A 24,520-nucleotide genomic window follows, 5' to 3' on the forward strand; every position below is an offset into this window, starting at 1 on the left:
GGCCCTAGTGTTGGGCTCTCCATGCCAAACATGACATTACTCATCCACCCTCGGGCACCTGAGAGCTGCACAGCACCAACCAGGCTGCTGCACTGTGATTCACTGACTTGCATAACAGTCACCACCACCACCAAATTTCCATTTTGTTTTCACACTCAAACGACAAGTAAGCCTCCTGTATCTGCTGCACATTCAGGACAACGATGGGCTGTGAGGTGTATGCAGCATCATGTCTGAATTTGGATATAATATGAATAAACAAGCCCCCAGGTTAACTAACTTGACCCATTTTCTCTGACAAGTGTATGCTCATGTAGCTGTGTGGTTAAACACGGGCACAATAAAGGAAATAACATGCCACAAACAAGAAACAATTACCTGTCCAAGTGCAACATGAATATTGACATAATAAGAGGATGTTGCAAAAGCTAATGTTTAGAGAGGAAAAAATAGGTCAGTGAGTGTAAAAGGAGGATTTGCAGTAGTGTCCAGATTCAAAGGCAACACTACACCTGCAGCACACCCGCCTCCTCGCAAAGTCGCCGTGTGAGTGAGTCTTACCTTCGGACAGTTCCAGGTCCAACTCCGCCAGCTGGTCCCTGACCTCTTTTGGCAGAGCCGAGAACTCGACGCCGCGGTCGGCCATGGCGGGAAGCTCGAGCAGCCTGCGGGGTGTTCGTGATATCTCGGGCGACTGAGGATACAGTCCCGCATGAAGGTGGCGAGAAGGAATCAAGAGGCTGCGGTAGTGTTGGTGGTTGTTACTCCATCCCCGAGACTCCCGGACACCGCCATGACTACTGAGGGAGCTGAGGAACAAGTCGACGTCGGCGGTCACGTGACTGAGGAAAATAGCAAGTAGGGGTGGTACGGCCTCAGAGCGCACCCTAGTGGTGGCTTTGTCGCATAGCAGGCGCCGTGGGGAAAGACTACGCGATTGGACTGTGCAACATCAGATTGGTGACGTCAGCATTGCTGAGCACACTTACGGCCCACTGTTTTATCAAGCAAGTTATCCTTTATGACCTCCCAGTGGCCTGCTTAAATACTATCAGAAGCACTGGCAGTTTGTATTTATTCATTGCTAACTAAAAGTATATTAACTTTATTTCACTTCATTCATGCATTTGTTTTGGCTGTACTGTTTCGACTACATGTGTTTTTGTTGTCGAATCACATTTCAGCCTCTATATTTATCTAAATGAATAGAAAAACAGTATTGATCTGTACAAAAATGTAAGGAAGTATCTAAACATGCTGCTACAGTATTACAACACAATACTATAGTTGAACTGATTCACGTAGTTTGGCTTCTGTCAGTAAGTTACAAACTAATTGTATGGAAGCAGCTGTCCTAACCTAACATTAGCATATGTCATCAGTCATGGCGCTTTGTAATAGTCGCATTCCAATATAATAGCATCTGGCAAAACATAATTTACAATTAAGACATCTGTGATATATTTAGATTTTTTTTTCTTTCCTAGAGGTCCTGAGTGTAGAAAGACGAATGACTGAGAAAAAAACAATAAGGACGCTGTGTTTTTTCCATTAAGTTATTTTATTTGCCCAAGACAATGAATTCAGACTATACACAAGTAGTTCTCCCATCTTGAGGCCTGAGTATTTCAGAAACTCTCTCTGAACAAATATTTCCTGGAGACATGTATGTGGTTGAACCTCAGACTGGTTAAAAAAAAAAAAAAGATAAAGGGGAAGACACATACAACAGACGAGAAAATAGAAACAACTGAAGAGAATGACAGGTTGTTTTCAAGGCGACAGAGTGACAAAGGAAAAATAACAGAACAGTCTTGAAAGTACAATGCGGTATAAAATAATCTCCAATTAAAAACATAACAGTTCAAAAGAAGCACCTTGCACAACCACTTTTGTCTACTTCACAATACAAATGTTGTAAAGCATTCAGGAAATCTGTAATGCTCCACAGACATGTAGAACCACCAAGCTCACTCATTCAAGATCAAGAATACACACTATTCACATTTTCTCTGGTCAACTGCATTAGACCACACCCCTCTCAGTGGCTGGGCTAAACACAAAAACATTGATACTTAATAGAAAAATATATTGCACTACTCCTTCCTCAACTGAAATGCCTGGGGTAATGGTTTAATATTTGTTTACATTTTTTTCGCCCATTCTTAGAGGTCATCTAGTGCCAACTGATAGGACAACTTAACGTTAGAAAGTTCAAAAAATGCAGATCAATAAACTGACGGTGACAAAAAAGTGGCATACCTCAACTTTGAACAATACATGCAGTCAGCGTTTTTTTATTTTTTTATTATCTGTAATCTCTCTTGGAGGCTGGTCTACAAAAAAAAAAAGAGGGGAAGGGTGTGGCAAACTGCTTGTCACACTACGTTTTCTCTCACTCACTACCTACTAGTTGTTTGAGGAACAATCAACTCAAAATGAAAGAAAAAAAACTGCCTGGCAAAAAAGAAAAGAAAAAAAAAGAGCCACCAACTGGATTTGACTAGACAAACCGGTAAGTGTCATCCATTGGATAATTACTGCAGTGAATAAAAGCTTTTGGTATTTTACCCTAATGCAGTGAGCAGTGTTGGGAGATATGTTCATTCTAAGTGGTAGTGGAAAAGATTGCACTATTAAGAAGGGGTAAAAGATAGACCTGGATTAAGAACTGACAAACCTTAAGTGAAACAATCGTGGCGAGTCACCAATTTGAAGAAAAGTGGCGAAAGTGCAATAATGTAAATATTTAGTGAATACAAATATTTAGAAGAAAAAAAAAAACACTAGTGGTTCTCTCTAGCAAGTGAAAAAAGATTTTCACAAACGATGTGAAGAGAACTCTGGGAACTGGGACCAAAAAAATAAATACTTATGAGTGAGGCTAGGAAACATAAATATTGATTCCAATGCAGATTGACCCTGTTGTTCCAGAGTGAAGCATACATATGGTAAGAAGCGAAGGAGTAAAACGATGCAATGCCCGTGAGTCTATTGTCTTTGGGATTTACAAAAAGTAGCAGTCTCATCCAATATCAAAGATAATCAGCAAATTAGAGTCTGGACGGAAATAAATGTTTCGGACATCGCATAAGATTAAATGACAAGGCAACGTATTTAAAGCTAAAGGCAATCCAGCCAGCAAATATGAGTGACGTTTGAGGGGCCAGGCAGGGTCAGATAGAAAAACAAACAATAAAAGCCAAGTAGAAAGCCACAAGAGCCTGCAACAAGCCAACATGTCACCGCATCAGTACAACATCGTTTGAAGCAAAGGACAGTGAACGCTATCTCACAGTCAAATATTCAGTCAGATGCATCACAGCCTGTTTTGTGGGTCACATACAGACAGGCACTGAATTTTGTGTGGGACTGAAGTGATCGAAAGACTGATGACGATTTTTCATTCGTACTTGTCATTCAAATACAGGATGTGACTGAAAACTCCCTATTTTTTCCCCTATTTACATACACAGAGAGAAGGGCGAGAGGAGGCCTGATGCCGTGATTATCATTGGCCGTGAGGGGAGGAGAGGGTCTTACTCTGGGGGGGGGGGGGGGGGGGGGGTTAGAGTGTGGGAGACTCCCTCGGTTTAACCCGTGGCACCAGTCCAACCTCCGAAATGCCACTCGAGTTTATACTGGCTACCAGCGTCAGCACATCATCTCGGGGTTGAGTGGGACTGCGTCACCATGACGACCCCTCCCGGCTGGCCCGACCCCATGCCGGCCAAGACAGACATGGCCACCGCCTCTGCGGCGCGCACGCTCATGCCGTTGATGGTGGGCCCTGGGCTGGAGGGCGCGGCCGAGGGAGACGGCCCATGCTGGATGACTGCTGCGGGGGATCCGATGGGTTCGGCTGAAATCTCCCGGGACGCTTCCTCTCCTCCTGCAGCTGGAGGCAGAGAAAGAGACATTCACCCTTAGGGAGGTGAGCGAGTAGGAACACATTAGATGGATGAGATGATGGATGGATCCTACAGAACACGTACATGTACAACACCGCGTGAGTGATGTTTTGGTGGAGCATGAGGCTTACCTAAGAAAGCAGCTTTCTTCTGCATAACAGTGACGGGGCAGTCTTTGTGGGCGAGGAGGAGCTGCTTCAGCTGAGCCACCTCATTCCTTAGCAGCGTTACTTCATTCTGGCAGCAACACAAACCCAAAGGCAGACAATTACTGTAATTATGAGAAATAGCTAACAAGTCACATTGAATCTGCTGAGGGAGCTTCAATTGCTTCTGTGGGGCCAATGTCATATTTTGACACTTTCTAAAAAGTCTTTTTACCCCAGATTTTTCTTGAAACACAAAAAAGTTATCCATTTGCATCATGAGGAGATGATTTAGGCAAAAAAAATTTGGGGGGGCAAAAATATATATTTTAAGAGGGTGGTGAAAAAAATTCTGTTAAACTTATTGATCTGGGCCTGTGTTCACCAAATTTAATTTAATTCATAATTTATATTATTAAATATGATTCCAAGGAATGCAAGACACTAACATTAAGCTGTTTGCATTACACTCGGTGGTTCTCAAGCATTAGTAAAAAATTTGTGCTGTCAGAGTTAAAGCCTTAACTTAACTGATTAATCACAAAATAATTATCGCATTAATCATTTATTAACGCAGATTAATCACGCTATTAATTTTGACTGCAGATGATCCTTTAGCTTGACAGCGGAAAAAGGTTAAAGCATTTGAGCAATAAACATAACTACATGCATGCATTAACGTAAAGCATTAAATAAATGTTTGCATATGACAATCAGAATATTTGTTCATGTCAAACTATTGGGGTCATTTTTTTAATTCATTTAAAATTATGCAAGTAATTAACTGATTAGAAAAAGAGGAGGATGACAGTGTGCATTGCAGTAGATAAAAACGTTGAAGACGTCCTAATAACATTAAATGTCAAAATAATTAACACATAGCAGGTGCGCTTCAAATTTTTTTTAAATAAATGATGAATCGTTATTAATAAAAATTCTAATATGTGATTAATCTGATTAAAAAATGTAATCGCTTGACAGCTCTAGTAAAATAAAAAAAAGCATGTACAGGCTGCATTTATAGCTATATGTAAAAAATAAAAAACCAAAAAAATAAAATGTCATTGCCTGCTTTCTGGAAAAGAAACACACAAGTGAAGAGAAGCCTTTCTCCCCCCCAAAAAAATGGTGGTAGGAAAAGAATGGGGAAAACTTTGGCAAAAAAAAAGTAATGTTGTTCACATATGTAATTGACACGGGCCATTGTCTGGCCTCTTACCCTAAAGACCCAAACCTACAATCAATCAGGCAAGTTTCTTTTGTTTTGGTTACAAGACCAATACAACACACAACAAGACTCAACAGTGGACTTTGATTGCTTCAGCTAATCATGTTTTTGTTTCAAATCACACAGTATGGATTGAGGTCTCCCCGTCTCCCACTCCAAAAGAAAAAAGTGTATTGTTGAAATCATTTGTTCTAACTGGCTGCTAGTGAAGCTTCGCAGGGCTCCCACAGATCAACACACACTCTTGTCTTCTTGTGTTAAGTCGAGCCTGTAGATTGTTAATGTAGTGCTGCCTTAGCATGGAGAAAAAAAAATCAGGATGAGCAGTGAGCTATTCACAAATGATGTCAAAGCAAATAATTACTGTCAGCCATAATCACGCCAAAACATGCAACTCATACTGGATACCCGCAACGTCATCTATGACAACCCTCAACGCACTCGTCCAAGCACAAATCACACTCTGCTACCATCAAAACCTCCCAGACAATCATAAACTACACAACTCATTAAAATTTAATCGCTTTACATCTAATGTTTGATTTTTATCTGTGTACAGCACTTTGTTTCAGCTGTGGTTTTCTTTAAAGTGCTCTATCAATAAACTCGAGTTGAGTTTATCTCCTGGGTGTCTACACTCTCAACTCTATTTTGCATTGTTCAAAGTAAGTGGTCAGATTTAAACGCCGATGACTGAACGCTTACCGTCAGAGAGATATTCATGCCGGCAAGATCATCCGCCTTCTTCTCCAAAGAATTCACCCACAACTTCCTCTTCTGCCTGCATCGCGACGCAGCTGCTCGGTTCCTTTCGAGAAAACGCTGCCTCCTCTCATCAGGGTCCATCTCGGAGGCTCGCCGCCGCCGGCCTCCAGTTGGCTGCGCAGGGGACACCTGGGGATGAGGATTGCCTGATAAGAACTATGTTAACTAAGCATCTGAATTTGGTGGGATACCTTTGAATGTTAATTGTCAAATCAAATGATCCAAAAAAAAAAGAAAAAAAAAAGGGAAAAATACCATACCAACTTTTTTTGACATCTTTCTTTAAGGAAATATCATCTACAGCAGAACCTTAGTTCACAATCTTAATAAACTCCAAGACTGCCAATAAACTGAACAGAAGTCGAATTAATCCGCTTCCGGAATCAAGTTATGTTTACCGGTACCTTGTTTATATGGCTTTAGTTAAAAAGAAATACAAAACGGTATGAACCCTTCTTTGACGGAGCATGAGCATGGCGCATTGAGAAGCTGCGGACACTTCCTGCCGAGTCGCAGGACGCCCGCCGCGTCACTCCCGTACCACAGCAAACAGATGGTGCATAAGCGGGATCGGAAAAATGAACATCATTCTCATGCCTAGACAGTATTTTAGAGTCTAGACTGATGCTTGGTTGTAATCATTTCTATCTAATTATTTTAGATGATTCTATTATGATTATTGCAATGTCTGAATATTTTGTTTCTCTTTCTATAATGTTTTATGTAAAGCACTTTGGATTGTCTTGTACATAAAATGTGCTATACAAATACATTTACCTTACCCCCCCCCCCCACAGAAATACAGTTAGGTTTCATTATAGCATAACCACTCACACTTCTCATTTCAAACAAGGACAACTGAAAGACGTGATCATAGAGAAAACAAAGTTTACACGAAATGAGAGAAAGCATAACTGAGCATTCTGCACGAATGTGACCGTTTCTGAACTGTTTGTGAACCAAAACAATATTTGCTCAAAAATGTTAGCCGTGAACAGTGTCGCTATTAATTAATTAATTAGAGGTTCCACTGTATTAACTAATCTACCTATGCTATAAAATACAAACGCTCCAAGAATTACTGAGTGGCCTGCATTGTTCAAAGATGGTTTATTACCTGTGGTTGGGCAGGTGATGGTGCATCCGAATTTTGAGTAGGCTGCTGGCTCTGTTCCTGCTTCTGGGGGACGGCTGGGAAGGATCCTGCCCCCCCGCCACCACCACCGTCATGCACTCCTGAGCCTTGATTACTTAGGGCTGCCTTCAAGCGCTGCAGACACGTAGGCGAGACATCCAATAAGTTCCAACTAAGCAGCAGAATATCACGAACATGATGGAGTTTATGTCAGTGGGCTCATCTAGACTCATCTCACCATCTTGGTCTCCGATTGCAGATGATAACCTGATGGGGAGGATGAACCACTGCTGGCTCCGCCCACTGGGGGGCCCGGGATCCCAGGAATGTTGGGTAACGAGTTCCCAGGCCTAGCCAGCTTCACACAACATTAAATAACAAGTTGAGATGCTTCAGATGAGATAAAGCACAACACTAAAGAATATGAATTAACTGTTTGCACGTCTACATTGAGAAAGACTTACAGATATGACCGAGGTTAACTGCACAGGACTGGGCAGCAGTGGGACTGTTTGTCCATTCGCAAGGTGCCTTACAAGGGGATAAGAGCTTGTCGGTGAGCTGTAGACAATATAAAACACATCCCAATCAATTCATGAACCTGACTAACGAAGTTGATGTATTCCTAACATTGAGCAAATACTTTTTAACATTAGTAAAATGATGATTTCTACAATATTAACTGCAATTTAATGCATTTAGGGCTGAGCTGTGAATCTAAAGAGGACAACGTAGTGTTATAAGGCATAAATGTGCGTACCTACATAACATAATTTTGCACTTGTTGGTTTTTTTTCCTGATAGGTCTGTACATTTACCCCAACAGTTAAAGAGTTCTTGGGAGCACTGCCACAAGTCATGAACACAACAAAGCCAAAGTTTACCCGAGTTGCCGGTTGGAGGGCGGCGCCTGCGTGATGACAGATGTTGGAGATGGCAGCGTAGGGTGTAGTGGATCATTGCTTAGGTGTAGAGGCAGAGATCCTGGACGCACAATCGTTGGTGTTGGGGCAGAACTTGCCACTGGCTTTGTCAGAATCTCCTGTTGTAAAATAAAGCAGTGGCATTTAGTTTATCTCAATGAGCTAAGGACAAACTGTTTCTCTTCGCAATCATACTTGTAGTATAGTTGGTATAAAAAGTCACACCCCTGTTGAAAGGCCATATTTTTGTGATATATATATATATAAATCCAACATTACAAAATCTAACCTGTATAACACAATTTTTTTTTCTTTTTTAAGGGAAAATGTAGAATAAATCAGTTGCATAAATACACAAACTCACAAACGTGCAGTACTCAGTCTTTTTGTGTAGGACTCATCTTGATTCAGCAATATTTGCGCACACTGCAAAAACCCAACTCCAAATGTGTTAGATTGCCAGGGCAGCTCCTGTGCACGGGCTGTGTACTGTTCATAATTCCCCCCACTTTGACTAAAGGCCTCAGTTCCATTAGAACAGCTCCAAAGCATAATGCTGCTTAACACCATGCTTCACTGTAAGTATGTTGTTCTGTTGGTGTCTTAGTGCCAAACACACCTTTAGGAATTATGTCCAAAATAGTTTTATTGCACTATAAAATATTTTCCTACAAGCACATGAGATATCAAGGGTGTTTTTGCAAAATGCGGCCAGGATTGGATGTTTTTCTTGGTAAGATAAGGTTTCAATCTTGCCGTCCTACCCCACAGCCGAGACATATTTAGAAAATTGGAGTTTTATTCAATTTTGGAGGGACTTCCTGTTGTTGGTAATGTCACTGTTGTGCCACATTCATCTTCATTGTGTTCCATGATATATTTACCGGTAATTAACGCCTTGGAAATGCTTTTGCGATCCCTCTGGAAGCTCTCTGTGGACCATGGACCAGATGTGACAATAAAAATGTCTGGAAAAGCCTACTAGAACAGTTAACATTTGAGGTTAATCAGGACGACGGTAAACGTGGCAGGTGTGATTCTTATTTAATATACGTTTGAATTTGAGTGGTGAATGCTAAACACAGTCACATCACCAGTTATAAGATAATGTGCACACGAGTGCACGAAGGGTCCCGAAGGGAATTTTTTTTTCAATTGAGTTGTGAAGGTTAAAGGAAAAAGGTTTTGAAATAATTTCTTTCTGTTTTGTTTATTTTTGTATGACACAAAACTTGGTATCTGAACAGGACTGGGTGGACTTTTTACAACCCCTGTAACTCAGTACAAGCCTATTTAGGAATGTATAAAAAGCAAAGTTTGTGGCAATTGAGTTTTGCCCCTCACCCTTGAGTCTTTACTTATGTCTGACATGCTGGAGGAAGAATCCGGACTATCGGGGGGAGAAGAATCCACTTCTAAAGGATCTTCATCTTCATCCTTTGCTGTACATTTTGTTTGTGAAGTTGCACATTGTGTTTGTAAAGTTGAAGCCTTAGAAGAAGAAAAAAGCAGATGAAAATGGCCTTACAAACTAATAATTAAAAATGCTGGTAATGTTTTAAACTGAAAATTTGGGAAAACATGAATTCAATGTATTTTAATTTGTATTCTCACTGCGTGTTTTGTCCTGTGCTCCTCTTCCTGTACTTTGCAAAAGTCATGTTCAAAGGAATTGGCCAGGTCATTGAACAGTCCAACTTCCTCACAGTTCTTCAGGAAACGTGTGGGTGTGGGGGTCTGGTCTGAGCGTGTTGAAGTAAAAATAAACAAACAGAATTAAGTATCAAGTCATGTTTCATATAATCTATAATAGTGCAGGCCCAAATGGCATCATTATTACCTGCTATAATAACAGAGTCTGTTCTAGCAGGACCAAATTTTAACGTCATTTCATGTTTGTGTTTGTGCACAGAAAGATGATCTTCATTGGTAAATCTCTGCAATAAATAAGCAGAACATAACATTGCAGTGAATTATTTGTGTACATTGGAACATACACAATGTGTACATTAAAACTTGAGCATGTCAATGCAGTAAAAGAGCATTTGAATGTTGAAATTACCTGCCCACATCCAGGGGCAGTGCAGACAAATGGGCGATCATCCCCCATCTTTCACAGAAGTTCTGAAAAATATTTCAAGATAATGTACAGACATCAATGAATGTTTAGTTAAATGAGTTGTGATCCAAACTCATGTTATTTATTTTGTACATTTGCTTGGCGGAAGGAATTCAATAATTACATGGTATGGTACATATCAAAGTGTCCATTTGAAGCAATTCAGCTTATTTGACAGATCACCTTCTAACTACGGATGCCGAGGCGTCAACTCTACAACAATGACATAGACGTCACGTCACATTACCACTCGGACATTACACCATAGCATACAAAGACAAGATTGTAGTGTCAATATTCATGCCATGTAGCAATTATGTTTAAAAATGGTGAGTGGTGGTTTCACATCAAGTACCAAACCAATGGTTACGTTTGGGACAGGCCCAGGGCTAACATACCGCTTCTTTGACAGCAATGTCGTTATTGCGAACGTAATAAGTAACGTCATGGGCACTTATAAGGTAAAGCCGGGTACCAAATCAGCAATTATAGGCGCCAAAATTTCAATTATTTTGTTTCGCTGGTCCGCACAAAATGTCAGCTAAGAAATGCTAACTACTAGCTTACGCTTGTTAGCTTCGGACTCTCACAGAACAGTCAAGTTAACCACTGAACGTTAGCACGTTTCTACGGTGACATATTGAAACACACCTATATAAACATTACAGGCGTTTTATATAAAGTATTATGTCCGAGGATACAAAATAGGGCTCACCAGGCTCACCCGACGTTCGAGCAGCCTTGTCGCTCCCCTCCCTGCTCCGTCCGGACACCAACGATGCGGTGCTGTCTCCTCGTTGTTGACACTTGACATTCCCATCCCGAATCTCGCGAGAGTTGCAACCCCAGCCCAGTGTTACGTAAGAGGATAGCCGCGGGGGTATGTAAACACCACCCGGTGACGGCATGTGTGGTTCAACGTATATTTACACTATAGATTTTAAGAAAGTCGATGACAGTGGCGTGACTCAGTTCAAACGTTAACCATTAATTGTAGATCAACCCAAAATCAGTGTGAAAGCATTTACGATCGGAAGAAAAAAAGTTACATCGAGGTCCTATGTAAAAATGATAAAATGCCACACCAGTGTGTAATTTTCAATTACAAATGCTTCATAGTGATTTCAGACAATTTTAACCACCAGCAACCAATAATTGATAATGGAATACACAGCCAATAAGGCACTTGAGGTTGCCTTTAACATGATTCCCAAAGTAAACACAAGACAAAACCACAGTGGCATGATTTTTATCTAAAATATTTACACTACTTATTTTTGAAACACTGATTCCAAATCATCAATCCATATTAAAACAAGCCCACTTGATCTAAAAGATACAAGATCAAAACAAAAAACAAAAAACATTGACTTACGCCTCGAGATCAAAATAGTAAATAGGAGAATTAGGAGTACATCAAAATATTTCTCTGCCAACATTCATATGGCTATTTACAAATACTCAATAAAATCAGAAGTTAAACATTGAATAATAACACACGATATATGTCTATTACAGTAATAAAGGCTGTCTTAGCTACTACATAATAACAAAACCAAACAGAACAGTGGTACGCCACTCAAAACATTCATTCAACAGTCAAATTACTGGCTATTTACATGGACAGTTAAACCTGGCAAACATGTCGATTACATTTACATTCAATGTTTTATGAATATGAATTTCAATCATCCATCCATTTTCTTAACCGCTTATTCCTCACAAGGGTCGCTAGCGCCTATCCCAGCTGGATTCGGGCAGTAGGCGGCGCACACCCTGAACTGGTTGCCAGCCTATCATTCATAACCCAGGTTTTATGTTAGTCCAAGTATTGTTAGGTTCAGAACAAAATCTGATCAATCAGGGTACCTCTATCTTGAGGTCTTTTGTCAAGCAAAAGTGGGTAATTTGGACACATCATGCCATACGGTCATTGCAAAATACAGTGAAAACTCAAGATGGGACAATAAGATAACACCACCATTTTCATGACTTACAGGAAGTCAATTTCCATAGCATTACCTTAAATTGCTGACCAAGTAAAAGTTGTCCTTTAACACAAAAAAAGTGACAGCTTGCTATGTGCCAATCCCCAATGAGCTCACTATTCATTACTTGATCTGCATTTGACCTTAATAAGGTTGCCATTTTCCAGAGTATTGCCTTAACTCGTTGACCAGGCAAAATTTGTCATCACAAACTACTGAAGGGGAAATAAAATAAAAAATAAAAAAGCGGATCACTCAGAATTCCACTAGTATTGCAATTGAACTTACAAAAAAGCTGCCAGTAAATCTGCAAGACAACATTGTGAGATATCCCAGTAGAAAGACAAAAAAAAAAAAAAAGCGTTATTTACAGTTCTCGATACCTTTCAGAGGTTGACGGCTACCATTCCACTCCAAAACTGGACACCAACTAGAAAACCCCGCAATGTATGATTTATGTACCCAAATAATAATCCGCAATAAGAGTCAATCCGCAATAAGTGAACCGAGAAGTAGTGCGGGACCACTGTATATAAAAGTAACATTTTGGACACAGCAATGGATCTACCAGCCACTTACAATATACAAATGAGTAAGGAACTATAATGTAATAATGTAGGTAGCACGGCTGTAATAACCTAAAAACTGAAGAAGGGCTAAAACTTAACTCGCACAAGCCGTGAAAAACATTTGTCAGAAGCAACTTAAACCTAAAATATTTCTATTTACAATTTTTTTTTAATAATCTTATAATAAATATTTACACACACTTGTGTCTCAGTTTAAGAATTATTCTGTTGTTTTGGTGACCTTGGGGGAATGTTCTGTTCCTTGCCACTCCTCCTGAATCCACGCTGAGGGGAAAAAGTTTTGCCTGCGTTTCCACCTGTGTTTCTAGGATGCTCCCAAGCCTTTAGCCCTGCACCCCCACTTCGGCCGGAGCGATTATAGGCGTAAAATGTGCGTGAGACTTGACGAGGAGGGCAGCTGTCTCCACGTTTGTCTGATTTGTCTGCAGCCTCCCTGTTATTGGCTCGCGGATCTTCCCTTCGATTAACTTTGAGCTCTTGCAGAGGCTGGGCGACCGTAGAGACCGGGGGGGCCGGAGAGGGTGTCTGTGCCGGTGGTCCATCCTTAGCCAGCCGCTGGCACACTTCTGCATAGCTGAGCTTTTTTGGCTCCTTGTTAGAGAAGAAAGAAAGGAAATAAATACATACCATGATTTTTTTTTATATGCAGTACTCCACGCAAATGAGTTAACCCCCTCTATATCAATTTCTGTGGTGGTGTACTCATGTACAGTTGAGGTACACCGATAAGATTTTATTAATCCATATAGATGTTTAAAGCTTGAAATCGACTAATTGCTAATTATGTGATTTTTGGCATATCGTCTTCCCAATTGCCAATTTAACTGCCGTCACTGGACTTCAACACTGTAGATCAGTGGGGCAGTTCTCCATATGCCTGTGCGGCTCTGAGAGTATAGAAAATAAATTGGTTGTGGATGAGAATAATAGTTAGCCTCACTAGCTTTGGCTCATCCGAAGACTGCTGGTCCTTTAATGTTCATACCAGTGAGATTATGGGAATGGTGGCAAGTGAAGCTCCATCTTTTGTCACCAAAATGTTTACGTCCAATGGACCTACAAAAGCTGAGAGCCGCTAACAGGTACTGAATTCATAATACAACACCTACGTCACAAAACTTGTAAAGCTTGTCAAAGAATGGCAACACAACCGTATGATGCCACGAGCATGTGGAATTATTTGACAAAAATAAATAAAATAAAATAAAATAAAAAGGCCAGTAACACGGTCACTTGCAATAAAATGCAAGTCTGTCCTGTAATTAAAAGTGAAATAGAGAGTATACATTTTACTACAAAGTGACTCAGGAGGGAGTTTTTGTTCATGCATGCATCGTATGAAAAAGATTCTGACTAGATTCAAAAAAGGTATTAGAAATTGCTTTTTAAAGTTTCAATAAAAAAAAAACAACTGAAAGCCACTGTTGTCTGCTGCATACTGCACTTTCACATATAATACAGGTTATGCTAAATCAGATTGATAACTTAAAATGTTTTTGTAAATGTATTGTTATAGGAGAAGTAAGACATTAATTACAGCAAATGCTGCCTTTAGCACTTTTTGAAATTTGTGTTGACACACTTTAATGCCACTTTAATAAAAGTCAAAGTGTGAAATATAAGTCCTCGCTCTTTCCTTGAGTTCGGCAATTGTTTTAAAAAGGTTTAAAATGTAAGCCAATGTAGTGATGCATCGGAATGGAATCGAAGGCCTCTGAATTGGAATCGAATCGTGAGGTAGCCATAGATTCCCACCCCTAGTGCAAAAGGCCAGGCAAAGTTTGCGAGACAGCCATCTTTGTGTGCACTTCTTAGAAGGCTACTTGTCTAATGCAAAATAAACAGATGTGGCTGACACAATTCTGTGAGTTGATGCAAAGTGGACTCAACGGGTAATACTAAATTCCTGCATCCACTGTGCGCCCTAAAATCTAATGAGCTCTTCATTGGTCCATCTGCCAGGTCTCTACACATTTCCACTGCTATGTGGCAGATTGCCAACGAGCTATCATACTTACTGCTCTACATAGAATGAGTGCTGAGATGTTTACACATGACTCTACTTAAGTAGAATGCCACAAATAGAGCCTCTACTCAAAATTTGCCATTTTTTCCAACACCACCTTTCTGTTTTAGAATTGTTTAAAGGATGAGTCACCAATTATTGGGGGCTAAGAGGCCATATTGTAATGACCCGAACCAGGTTTTTAAAGTGAGTCTTTACCTGCTCTGAGGTGTCTAACGGTGGAGATGCTACTTCGAGGACAGGGTGGCTAGATGTGGCAGATGCGTCTTTTGTTGGACTAACAGGCTTGATGGACGACGACACGTTTTCCTTTGGAATAGTAATGTCGGCCTCGCCCACATCCTCGACCGGTGCCGAAATGCTAAAACACAAGGAATCCCATGTAAGTGTGTTGCAATTATTGAATTCATTTTAAACACTGGCCACAGAGGAAACTGCACCTTCTAACAGGCTGAGCTGGTTTCTGCTTAACCTCTGCAATAGGTGCCACATCTGGACTAACAGGACTTGAAACTGGAGGTTCGCAGATGTTTGGAGGTTTAGTTTCATTTACTTTGTTGCATACAACCTGAGATGGAAATATAGAAGAGGGTAAATATACAGTTGACATGAGTCTGCAGGTAGAAGTAAATTAACAGAGATCATTATTTACCTTGTTGGTCACTTTTAGACCACGTACAACATCAGACAGACGCATCTCTGGTGTCTTCTCTTCTGTCACACTAACCACACATCCTGGCAATGGAGGGAAATTGGAAGCTGCCAGGTCAAACTTTGGTGGAGGAGGCACCTCGACTTCTGTCACAGGACTGGGCTTCTGCTTTAGCCATTTAGGTAAAAGATCACATTTTAGATGCATGAAATATTGTTATAAATCTAATAAAAAGTCTCAAAAGTTGCTGACCATGCTTTGTTCATCATCTCTTTTCCTCCTCATGCCTCTGTAGTTGTTACTTCTCCTGAAATAAAAGCAAAAATATTTAGAGAGGTTGGACGTGAGGTAAGAATGGCAAACATATAATGGGTACACTGCCATCGTAAAATCTAAAAGTGAATTAACAAGAGATTTACAGACCTAGTTCGTATGTCTCCGCTCAGATCCCCACTGGCCATGATGTCCTTTGGAGAAGTGCTTTTAGGACTTAGGGAAGGCAGGCTGGCTGAAGTTCTGGCAATCAAGGACCCTGGTGTCTTAAGGGGCTGTGAGGTCAAGGGCCTCAACAGGCCTTCCATCAGAGATGGGGGAGCCATGGGAGGAGTTACGAGCGTGTCACCAGGTCTGAAGTGTCCCTTTAAATGATTCCTGGGAACACAGAAAGGACCCATGTCCAACAGTACATCTGAATGTTACACATGCATGCGGACAAGACTGTTATCAGGGAAAAATAGGACATTAAGGGGTTACACATAGTAAGGGTTGAACCGATGAGTTGACTAGTCAAAAGGTAAAGCTAAGGTGACTAATTGCTAATCATGCATATTTGACATCTCGCCATCCAGTCGACTAATTTACGGAGAGGACTTGCAACTCGTCTGTCTTCTGCTGTTGCCTGACCATCACACTCTTGAGTGGAGAACTGTCCGGCCAACAAGGCAAAAAGTCGGCATACATCTACATGGGTCGGAGTGTCCGAAAATAAGCTGTGGATGACGATAGTGTTTAACTTTGGCTATTCTGATCACTGCTATTCTTAAAGGGTCAGCCTTAGAAAAGGCAGACGTGTTTCGCCGCCGTCTTTCTGCTACATATACTCGAAAGAAAAAAACTTTGCCAATGTAATAATTGGTGGGAGGCTTAGTGTGTGCAAAAAAAAACAAAAAAAACATTTAATAAAGCAAATAATTTTAGGTCATTGCATTCTATTATTTCAAATTTGACATACTGACCCTTTAAAAAAAAGGACAGCCACATGGAAAATGTGGCTACAATAAAAGCTTAAGAGAAATAGAAAAAGCAGGGACAGTGAAATGTATAATTTTTTGGAGCATGGTTACATTGTCCCGTTTTACAACACGCTAGACTATGGAACAAGATGAGACTAGTTAAAAACAACTACTTTCAGCATAAGACAGAGATTTATTTGTAATGTTTTTTTTGTCTTTCATGCTGGTTGGTCAAAATGTGTCTTTACATGAAACCAGTACATGGCACAAATATCAACACTCCCATTGATAAAGCCACTACTTCTTTGACTTAAGTGGTTCAACCCCTAAAACAAGAAATCATTAATGCCGGCACTTACCGGTTCCTGCACTGCGGTGGATTAGTGCTTGAATTTGCTTTATAGTTTCCCACACTGTTGTAAGCAGTCATGAATCCATTGTTAGGGAAAGGTGCCTGGATGTCAAAGTAGTAGAGTAAAATAAAATTTAAAACCACACTATTAATTGTCACTTACCACACAGTCATTTATTGTTTAAAAATTAGTGACGGGGATTGCACATGATTACGGCACCTGTCTTAAGCCTTTTCAGAACCAGTTTTTCATGTGCTATGATGTTAAGTAATGTATTATGTAACAGTAACTATATATTGCTGATCACTTTATATTTTCATTTAATTTCCTTAATTTTACTGTGCCGTGTGTTGCCAGGTCAGTACTGCATCAATTGGATGGTTAAATTAAAAATACATAAATGTGACAAATGCCCTTACCAGAGGTGTTTCAAAGTAAGGCATTGTTGTGGCATTCCAGGATTGGGCAAGAGCCGGATACACTGGGTATTGCTGCTGAGCACTGTAAACTTGCTGCATGTACAAAGGGGAGCCATACGCAACGTGAGGCTGGGCCTGCTGGTTGTACACACTGGGGTCCACACTGCTGAAGCCCGGCTTACTAAAGAATGTGTTTATTGCCTTGATGCGGGCCTGGAAGGACAAAGCAGGAATTACGAGACAAGATTCAGAATCATCAGCATTTCCAGCGATGATTACATTGTAACTGTCGCCTTTGTCCCCTCAGATCTCATAATCTCACGGTCATTAGGCCATAAAACACTGCCCTGGCTAGGAAGGGGGAGGGATAAGGGAAACAATGGGAAGGGGAATGAAGATGAAGATGAAGGACAGAACACAACAAGAGAGGTAAAACACAGAAATGGGAAGAGAGAAAAACGTTTCTCCCCAGCCAGTGTCAATGCATCTGGGTCCTTCCAAGCGCGATACTGATCATCACCGGGGGTTACGGCAGAAGCACTCACAGGAAATAAAATAAGATGAAACTACCAGTAAAGAAGCTGTCCAAACACTTAACCAGAAACATCAAGATCTGTATGATTATCAAGTAACTCTAAACTTACCATTATTGGCTTCCCCTGAAATACTTTCACTTCCTCTCGTAGATATCTGTAAGCCTGAGGACAGAAAGGATTTTTACACTCAAAACGTGCGGTGGTGGCGGCGGCAACCCCCCCCTGCCCATATAATCCTTTAAATTCCCTTTGCTATGACGGGATTTGCTTTTGCATTTAAAATAAGTAATGTCAATCAAATTAAATCAATTTTGAAATAACAAATGTAATTGCGTACCTTTAGTGCATCCATATCCGACTGAAACGTTATGTACCAGTTGCTGTTGTGTGCAAATTCAGCACTTAACATATTTGGACACTGTTCACTTTTAAAAAGAGCCTCCACCTCCTGCAACAGTTACAAAACACGTTTTACAGCTCTACTCACATTCTCACCAACAAGCAAGTTCAATTTATTGACATTATTTTTTCAAAACAAAGGTTGACTTGGTAAAAGAGAGGTGTTCAAGTAGATGACAATGGAGGAGGGTCTTTACCTCTACCGGTGTAGTCTCCGGCACTTCTCGCAGAATAATAATGGAGCGACTGTGATTCGGGCGAACTTTTTCTCCAGCTTCATCGACATGAACCAATGGCAATTCTGTCACAGAAACAAAAGTTGAAAAGAAAACATCATCTTAATTAATAATTGAAATATTTTGTTCAACAATCAGTTATCTGAGTTTTAGTTTATAATTTACAAGCAAGGGAGCTGCAACAATAATTGGATTATTTAAGACCCCGGTTAGAATTTGTCTACCAAATTAAACAATGCACTTCTTCTGCTATAAGACAGGTACCTCTCAGTACATCGACAATGAGACCCGTGTCATTGGTGAGGGCTTTGATGTCCTCCATGCATGCTATGGTCCTGATCGGAATAAACTGCTCACTGTCCATCACCGATATCAGGTATTGGTCAATTGATAAGTTCTCTCTGGAAAAACAAGTTTCTGAATAAGAAGCCAATACAGTACAATAGAGAAGAGAAATAGCTCAATCTAATCCTTTCATACAACCCACCTTGAAAAGCAGAACTCCAGTTTTTTCTTTAAAGACTCCCTTAGACTTTCAGACATGGGTTGTTCTTTTGTGTCATCAACAGTGCCCTCGATTGGGGTGTTAAGGGCTAAATGCCCTGCATCAAATGGGTCAGTATCATTCACACTGCCCTCTGTGGGCACACAGGCATAGTCAGTGTTATCAGGAAAGTCAGAGTCGCATCCTTTCCCCCCGAGAGAGAGAACATCAGGGTGCACTGAGATGGGAGGCGAGGAGAGACAGGATATCAACAACAATATTTTACAAAATCAAAACATGGAGTTCCTTTCCTGTAAATAAATGCATGCATAACACTTCCGTTGCGGGACTAAACTTGGAAGACTGCTATGACAAAATGGCTCATACCTTCAGTCATGTCAGCGTTGTGAGGATAGTTCTGCAGCCAAGAGGAATTGTCTGTCCCCTCCGAGATGTCATTCTGGTGGGCAGGAATCTCCTGCCACACTTTGGCATTGGGGTTCAAAACGGTTTCCTTGGTGGTGACCTAGATTATAAAAAGAAATGCACAATTTGTAATGGTTCTTTCAGCAGTACATGTGTAACAAGAATGATGAGGTAACAGCGCAACTGAAAATTATTGACTTTGGGCAAGAGGCAGGGTACACCTTGGACTTTTCGGGCACATGTAGACCAATCACACTCACATTAATACCTTTGAACAATTTGGACCGTTCATTGGATAGAAAACGTAAACTCGGCACAGGAAGGTGGCAGCCAAGATTAAAACTCCCGCACTTCAACAGCAGAGAATAAGTGAGGCAGACATGCTAATCAGACATTCTCTGTTTTGCCCGTCACTGGTGTTAATTTAAATAAAGAGTTCATGAAGATGTGACATGTAGGTCTGGGAAAGTGCATTCGACTTCAGGGGGATTACTTCATGTAAATATACCTTTTCTAACCTCAGCCTTGTAACCTTGACAACACACCCAGAACAGCAGTGAAAGGCATGAGTGTAGTTTTTTTTTTTATGTACTAGTGTGCCCTAGTCATTCATTCACCTAGCTTGCGCGTTTGTCTTACTCGTGAGAAAGTGTGTACTACTACTACAACATTGATCCTAAGCCGGATATTGAATAAATGTTCAGCTTTCAATGCAGTAGTGGAAAAAAACATTACTGGTAATACAGTAATACTATTCAAGTAGTTGCACCATATTCATTCTACTAGTGATCTCAACTGACTTGCTCAGTTGCTTGCTAGTGTGAAAAAAAAAACAGCAGACTAGTACTAAGAGATACTAAGCATATCAAACATGTTCAAACTGCTTTAAATAACAATGGATGTTCAGCCTTTTAAGCATCGCAATTTAAAAATATATTACTATGCAAATGTACTGTATATGTAAAAACTAAGATTGAGGCTCAACATATAATCGATAATCAAATTAATCAATAAGCGATGGGTATATAATTGATTTGTCCAAATTCTTAGGCAGACCTTTATGAAAGCAGAATCGTTATCTTTGATTTATCGGATAGCATTCAGAAGCCAAGTAGTATTTCAGGTAGTAATCTCCTCAGCAGTGACAAGCCACATTACGCGTCTACCGTGCAACATAAAGAGACACATTCGACTACTAGCTATGCACAGGCTCATTAACCTGAGCTCCAATAATCCGGTTTTGTTCACACGTCTACTGCGCAGTCACAAACCTGCCTCATTGGTTTCCGCATGCCGGTTCAACCCGCCTATCGGAACCTCCATTCAAAACGCAAGCCTTTCATTCAGCCCGACTTCAAGTCGGGCGTGTACATACGTCATTTAAATAAGAATTTGCTTCTAAATGTATCCTTATCGACATTGTGTAAAAAAACGAGGTCCAATGGAGAAGCTCGAATGTGCTCGGCCACTGGTTTATTCCAGACGCAGTGCACCGCTGTTGTGGAGCGTGTCGGAGCACATGGCGCTGACGTTAAGTTCGAAAAAAGGTCTCCAAACGTCTTCGCTAGGCCGTTAAAATGAATCCCGGACAGTCGTGTTTATCAACAAAAATCTTTCACGGCTCAGTTGTAATAACAAAACAATTGTTGGAACTAAATTCACCTCCTCTGTCACACGGTAACCTTCATCCCAGCTCCTTTGATAGCCATTTAGCTCGTCACCTAGCTTGTGTAACAGCTAACACAGCGAGGAGTCACGTGTAGGCCTGTAACACGCTGAACATCGCGCATGGATTCCAACCAAAAGTGACGAAATAAAACGTTAAGCGACCGGGGTCATGTCTCTTAACATATACATGCTCCTAAAGTTAAGTCAGTCGACAAATGGCAGATTGTTTAAGACGCCGTTTACTAAGACAGGTGAACCACACAAATCCGCCATAGCTAGCTCATGGCTTATATGTTTACTAGTTGACCGTGACTTGTTCACCTTTTAAAAGGTTAAACATTACGCATTATTCGCATTAATTCGTTAAGAAAGGCTGAATTGTAATTAGACAACCATCAGCAAGCGAAGAACGCTGGTGCAAAGTTATAAAAACCGTCTGGCATTTTAAAGTGCTCGATGGGGGCGATGCGTTTAAAAAGGAGGAACAGGTAGTTGCGCGTTAGCTAACGTCCTAGCTAGGCCAAAAACTTACCATGTTTGGACTGGGTATTCAGATGACGTCCGCTTCAGTTCGCAGTTGTACAACAATATCCAAGTGCGTTTACGCTCCTGAATAAGGCTTTTTAAGACATCAACCACACTTCTCCAGAGTGCGGCTTTTCCCTCAACTACCGTCTCCCCGGTAACACGCCAAGCCCAAACACGAGGAGCACGATACACCTCCAGACTACGACTTTAGGCACACGGACGGCTACCTTGGTTGTTTAGAATCAAAAGGTAATTTCCATTTTACGACGTTATCCTCATTTGAAACGATTGGCTTTCAATGGACTGTTAGTGCAGCATGTGACAGCTACGTCCTCTACTCGCGAGTCGCTACCACCAGCAGTTCCACAGGGGCGGCACTTCGCCTCCATAGCGACATCTACGGCCGAAATCAGAACAAACACAGCGTGTCCTCGGGCTGCGGATATAGTGTGAGACGCTCCAGGCACATGACCTTGCGAGAAAACTCTGCCTTTTAGTCCACCCCAAAACCCAATCAATCTGTAAAAGGTTACAAAGCCATTCCTTAAAGCGTTAGGACTCCAATCAATCTGGAAAGAGATAAAACAACAAAAAAAAAGCTATTCCTAACGCTTTATCAGGACTCCAGCGAACCACGATGAGAGGCATTATTCTCAAATGGAGAACATGGAACACTGCTGAACCTTAGGAGTGGTCGACTCGAGACTCCGGAAATTACCCCAAGAGCACAGCGACGACTCATCCAGAAGGTCTCAAAGAACCCCAAGATAACATCCAAAGAACTGCATGCCTTCCTCACCCCAGTGTTTGTTTATGACTCAACAATAAGGAAGAGACTGGGCAAAACTGACAACTGTGGCAGTGTTCAGAGGCAAAAACCAGCGCTGATCAAGAAGAACAAAGGCTTTTCTTACTTTTGCAAAACTAATCCGAATGATATGGCCATCAGTTCGTAACCTGCAGATGAAGCACATTTGGATTCTGCAGCTGGATAATGATCCAAAATACACCAGAAAGTCAACTTGTGAATGACTGAAAAAAAATAAAGACAAAATGAAAGTTTTGGCCATTCAAAAGTCCACACTCAAATCCAATTGTAATGCTGTGTCATACCCATTTTAAAGGTCTTTCATGCTTGGAAAAACCTCCAGTGTTGCCAAATTAAACATCCATTCAGCCATTTTCTGTAATGCTTATCCCTCTGGGTTGCAACAGAGTTAACTTGGCAAATAAAACCCTAAACAGGTTGCACATACAAAGACTTTGATGTGAAGATGATGTCACTGCATTAAAAAGAGGGTCACAGTGTAATGTCCAATTGCTGAAGGCAATATTTTCACAGTATTTCATGACTGCTGATATTCAATGAGCATTTTTGTCAGTACCACACACACACACACGCACACACACACACACACACATTACTGTGATGTTGTCCCCTTCTGTAGGGACGACTATGGGCTGTGAAGCGACTCTTTTCTCAGGACAGTACTTCAGCTGAACAAGGGCTCAGCATTCATAATAAACAACTGCAGAGATATGGGTGGAACTGCAATGACAGGCATAATTGTCCTATATTTACTGAATTATTCATATTGCAATCAATACTGTAAATATTCAAATTTAACCAGCTCATAAATGGCTCTTGAAAATCTCTGTACATTTTTAAGGTTGAAGTTGTTCTTTAAATCTAGATTTTAAGAAATCGACATTGACCTGAATTATTGAGTTGCTAAACTGCATTCCACTGACGAGTGTTGTTGGAAAATGTTTAAAGTGACAAAGGATTTGGATCTCATCTTTACCTGTATACTGTAAAGGTCTTAGAGGCTTCATTGTTGGGTTGTGTATAGTCCTACTACAGTTGCGAGATTGCAATTGAATTATTGAAGTATTGACCAGTGATTTAGAGCCACTGTATAATTACAACGATCCAAAGTGCAATGATTTTCATTGAACTAAGGACTGTCTTTCACCAAGTAAGACCGCTATTTTGACTTGTGACGTAAGCTATGCAGAACTTTTTGTGACATTGTTTGGTGGTGTGCCGTGAGGATTTTCCAATGTAAAATTTATGCCATGAATCCAAAAAGTTTGGGAAATTGAAGAAGAAAAAAACACTAGTTAGAAGACAATCTTCTCCCCACAATAAATAATGTTGTGCTGCCACCTTCTGATACTTTCCAATAATAGAAGTCACCTTTGCTGTCAACACGTAGTTTTAAAAGGAGATTAGGTGACAACTGAAAATCTATATTACCGACTAAACGTTCCAGTATTCTCAAAACTATACTTACCTCTCTCCCGACGTCTGAGATTGTGTATTCTGTCAAACGCTTCTCGACCCCCAAGTAGAAAAACAGTCCTTCCCCTTGAAGGACGCTGAGACGTGTTCGCTCGAATGAACACCCCCAACTCAGTCAAACTCGGAACCACCCACCGATCAAGCGAGTCTTTGAGCTATTACGTCACCAAGAACTGAGCCCCTCCGCTAAACACGTCACGGCCGCTCAAAGGCCGCGCAGTCTATTATACTTTGCATATTTACCTCCGCCAAGGAGACTGTGCATACGTACGTCACTGTTTATCAGTAAGACTACGCAAAAAGTACAATGAGGGAGAGGGACATGCAATACAGATATAGTCACACTCGATTAGAAGTAGAAGTAGCCTGTAATACTTGCGTAAAAAAAAAAGAAGAAGCGTAAAAGTACCGATTAAAAAATGTAACTTTGGTATAAAAGGACAAAGTCTGA

The 24,520-nt window shown here is 40.8% G+C and overlaps 3 protein-coding genes across 12 annotated transcripts in view; all 3 read right to left on the reverse strand.

Annotated features, from left to right (window-relative positions):
• dip2bb (DIP2 acetate--CoA ligase B (putative)b) overlaps positions 1-833 on the reverse strand; it is a 36,437-nt gene extending 35,604 nt beyond the window's left edge. For all 4 annotated transcript variants that reach the window (XM_086086520.1, XM_086086518.1, XM_086086519.1 and 1 more), the window contains exon 1: positions 562-833. In XM_086086520.1, the coding sequence (XP_085942646.1) occupies positions 562-646 (85 nt within the window). In that variant the 5' untranslated portion in view covers positions 647-833. The remainder of the gene's footprint in view (positions 1-561) is intronic.
• Positions 834-1,542: 709 nt separating this feature from the next.
• atf7b (activating transcription factor 7b) lies at positions 1,543-11,059 on the reverse strand. Of its 3 annotated transcripts, none has more exons than XM_086086572.1 (12): positions 10,943-11,059; positions 10,171-10,232; positions 9,949-10,045; positions 9,723-9,850; positions 9,453-9,599; positions 8,070-8,227; positions 7,650-7,746; positions 7,424-7,543; positions 7,168-7,320; positions 5,991-6,179; positions 4,043-4,148; positions 1,543-3,898 (listed from the first exon to the last, which is right to left on the reverse strand). In XM_086086572.1, exons 2-12 carry the CDS (start codon positions 10,216-10,218, stop codon positions 3,663-3,665), a joined length of 1,479 nt encoding a protein of 492 aa, XP_085942698.1. In that variant the 5' UTR covers positions 10,219-10,232; positions 10,943-11,059; the 3' UTR covers positions 1,543-3,662. The 3 variants fall into 3 exon arrangements, with proteins under 3 accessions (XP_085942698.1, XP_085942699.1, XP_085942700.1); XM_086086573.1 differs by having other exon boundaries at positions 10,952-11,025; XM_086086574.1 differs by having other exon boundaries at positions 3,780-3,925.
• Positions 11,060-11,460: 401 nt separating this feature from the next.
• Positions 11,461-24,198, reverse strand: larp4ab (La ribonucleoprotein 4Ab). Of its 5 annotated transcripts, none has more exons than XM_086086570.1 (15): positions 24,062-24,198; positions 19,530-19,668; positions 19,146-19,380; positions 18,923-19,059; positions 18,620-18,723; positions 18,361-18,471; positions 18,132-18,185; positions 17,488-17,700; positions 17,075-17,169; positions 15,907-16,134; positions 15,736-15,790; positions 15,484-15,651; positions 15,272-15,399; positions 15,030-15,192; positions 11,461-13,396 (listed from the first exon to the last, which is right to left on the reverse strand). In XM_086086570.1, exons 2-15 carry the CDS (start codon positions 19,537-19,539, stop codon positions 12,998-13,000), a joined length of 2,100 nt encoding a protein of 699 aa, XP_085942696.1. In that variant the 5' UTR covers positions 19,540-19,668; positions 24,062-24,198; the 3' UTR covers positions 11,461-12,997. The 5 variants fall into 5 exon arrangements, with proteins under 5 accessions (XP_085942696.1, XP_085942695.1, XP_085942694.1 ...); XM_086086569.1 differs by lacking the exon at positions 24,062-24,198 and adding an exon at positions 21,769-22,157 and having other exon boundaries at positions 19,146-19,296; XM_086086568.1 differs by lacking the exon at positions 24,062-24,198 and adding an exon at positions 21,769-22,157 and having other exon boundaries at positions 15,484-15,648.
• Between the last annotated feature and the right edge of the window lie 322 nt (positions 24,199-24,520).

This window comes from Leptonotus elevatus, chromosome 10 (assembly GCF_054856555.1).
Source record: "Leptonotus elevatus isolate MCC_2025b chromosome 10, RoL_Lele_1.0, whole genome shotgun sequence".
NCBI lineage: Eukaryota > Metazoa > Chordata > Actinopteri > Syngnathiformes > Syngnathidae > Leptonotus > Leptonotus elevatus.